Raw genomic sequence first — 2,804 nt, 5'->3', positions numbered from 1 at the left:
GGTATAGGAGATGAGGAGCATGAGCTAGAGCATTACCGTAGGCTGCGGGGCATAAGCTAGAGCTGGTGCAGTACTGAGACGTACAGCTTAGTGCAAGCATGATGAGAATCAAGTACTCCATGGCTAATATTATTCTCCAGAGAAACTTTGCTTCATATATAGAACCTGGCCAGGCAATACGCGCGTACTCTAGTTGCTTAGAGACATGCAAAACAAGCTCACCACCTACCCAGTCATGCTTATCGATCACACTACTAGAGTAACTATAATAGATGGCATATGGTCAGTAACAAAATTATTATTAGTCATCGCAAAAAAAAAGTAACAAAATTATTAGGAAGGAAAATGTTATTTGGACCTAAAACAGTTGGGCAAGGTAATTCAGATAATATATATAGGAATTTTGATGAGTCTGAGTCAAACTCCATTGTATGTTCTTCTTTAACAAATACGTGTAAGTAGGTAAATAAAATGGAGAAAATAAGAAGTTATCACAAGTGAGCATGCAGTTCCATTCCATCATGTAAGGCTGTAATTAATCCTGAGATTCCAACGTTCACATTTAACAAAACCTAAAAAGAAGAAGAGGACAAACTACAATTCGTCATGAGTTTAGTGATTTGCTGACTACAGTCATGGGGGAAGTTCAGTGGGTAAAACACCAGTCTGTGGAGTATCCCCACTGACGCCTATCGACTCCCATGCATGGGTACCCATTCGCCGTAGGATGGCCTAGAAGGGCAGCTCCCAGAGCGACGGTTTGGTCCGGCATCACCGACGACGCATTGACGTTTTTCAGCTTCCTCCCATCAAAATAATCGGTGACGAGTCTCCGGATCCTGGGGATCATGGTGCTTCCACCAACTAGCACAATCTCATCAAGCAGGTCCTTGTTCTCGTCTAGCTCAGCCTGTCTCATGGCACCCTCCACCAATGCCATGACCTTAAGGAACAAGTCATGGTTCATCTCCTCAAACTCGGCCCGGGTGAGCGAGCCGGAGAAATCGACGCCGTCGACAAGTGACACGATGCTCAGTTCGGCAAGGTCTTGGCTGCTCAACGCCTTCTTGGCCTGCTCGCACGCCGTCCTCAACCTGCCGAGCGCGCCCTGGTGGATGAGGTCCTTGCCGTGCTTCTCCTTGATCTGCTTGACGAAGTGGTCGACGATCCTCTGGTCAAAGTCCTGTCCTCCAAGGAAAGGATCTTGGTCCGCTCCCATGAACTCGAAGACGCCGTCCACGTACGTCATGACGCTCGCGTCGGACGTCCCGCCGCCGACGTGGAGGACGAGGACGCTGCCCCCGTCGCGCAGCTTCCGGTGGAGGCCGTGGGCGACGGCGGCGGCGGTCGGCTCGTCGATCATCCTCGTGACGCGCAGGCCGGCGAGCTCCGCGGCCCTCAAGGTCGAATACCTTGATGGGTCGTTGTACTGCTGCGGGACCGTGACCACGACGGCCTCCTGGTCCTGGATCGCGCGGCCCAGGTACGCCTCGGCCGACTCCCTGAGCTTGGAGAACACCATGGCCGTGATCTCATCGGCGCCGAGGTTCTTGACCGCGCCATCCACCATCTTCACCTGGACGAGGGGCCGTTCGCGGCCTACGACTTTGTAGGGCACGCGCGCCATGAGTCCCCGCACCTCCTCCTCCTCGCGCTCGAAGTTGCGCCTCTTCCCGAGCAGGCGCTTGAAGCCGGAGATGGGGGCGGCGTGGTTCATGGCGTCCTCGCCGACCAAGACGGAACCGTCTCCAGGAAAGGCCACCCAGGTTGGGATGCAGAGCTGGAACATGGTTTCGACCTGGCCGTGGCCGTAGCCGGCGACGCACGAGTTGGTGTTGCCCAAGTCGATGGCGATCACCGGAGACGGCGAGTACGGCGCCTGGTTGCCGCCGGTGAACGCGCCCGCCTGGTCGAGCAGAAGGCAACACGCAAGCATGGTCGATACGAGGATGGCCGCGACCCTTTTTTGTTCAACCATCGCCATCGCAACCCTAGCGCCTGTCGTGTTGGGTCTTTTTCTTTCTTTTTTGAGATCAATGTGTCGGGTCTATTTTCTGAGCAAACCGCCGCCTGATTTCCTGATGTTGTTTATGGTCACACGTACGGGTTTGGATCGATCTCTACGTGAGCATCCTACCCTATCCGAGAGCAACTAGTTAGAGCATGTCCAACACGCGTGCAACCGGGTGTTAAAAGTGATTGGTCCGTCCCACGGGTGACGGTTGGTTTTTTCTCTTGCGATTTTTGGGCGATCGCTTCAACCTCTCCCCGCGGAGTCGCCAGCGACGTGGTTTTGATCCTCGCTGTCAGTCCAGGGTTTGCGATCGCGGTTTCCCCCTCTCGTTCAGGGGCTCTTTCCTCTCCTTGTTTCATCCCCAAACCATCCTCCACCAAAGGCCCTTCGTGTTTTGATCTAGGGCACGGTTGTAAGACACGGTTTCTGCTAGATCTGGAGTTTCAAGTGCTGTCACAGGAGAGTATCATGGAGAAGGTAGCAGATCGAATGAAGGGTCTCAAGCTGTCGGTTTCTGAGCAAAAGGAAGTGAAGATTGGGTGGACAGATGGAAAAAAGGTAGGAATGGTGGAACACCAAGCCATGACAAAACTGATGGCGGAGAAACCGGCCTTCGCAAAAGCAATGGAAGCGGCGCTGGGCAGGATACTGTGCCCGATGAAAGGTTTAGAGGTGAAGGATCTTGGAGAGAACATCTTTCTATTCACTTTTCACCAGGAATCGGGCAAGAAAAGGGCGCTGTCTGAGGGACCATGGAGTTTTGCAAAGTCCCTTTTAGTTTTTGAAGATT

The 2,804-nt window shown here is 53.2% G+C and overlaps 1 protein-coding gene across 1 annotated transcript; it reads right to left on the bottom strand.

Annotated features, from left to right (window-relative positions):
• Positions 1–646: 646 nt before the first annotated feature.
• On the bottom strand, positions 647–1,984 carry LOC123396293 (luminal-binding protein 4-like). Its single transcript, XM_045091268.1, has one exon. It carries the CDS (start codon positions 1,982–1,984, stop codon positions 647–649), a length of 1,338 nt encoding a protein of 445 aa, XP_044947203.1.
• Positions 1,985–2,804: the final 820 nt, after the last annotated feature.

Source organism: Hordeum vulgare, chromosome 5H (genome assembly GCF_904849725.1).
Source record: "Hordeum vulgare subsp. vulgare chromosome 5H, MorexV3_pseudomolecules_assembly, whole genome shotgun sequence".
NCBI lineage: Eukaryota > Viridiplantae > Streptophyta > Magnoliopsida > Poales > Poaceae > Hordeum > Hordeum vulgare.
The sequence above is the reverse complement of the archived record's forward strand: the minus strand, read 5'-3'. Positions and strand labels throughout refer to the sequence as shown.

Coding starts and splice junctions, on each gene's coding strand:
- LOC123396293 (XM_045091268.1), bottom strand. CDS start 1,984: ATGGCGATGGTTGAACAAAAAAGGGTCGCGGCCATCCTCGTATCGACC.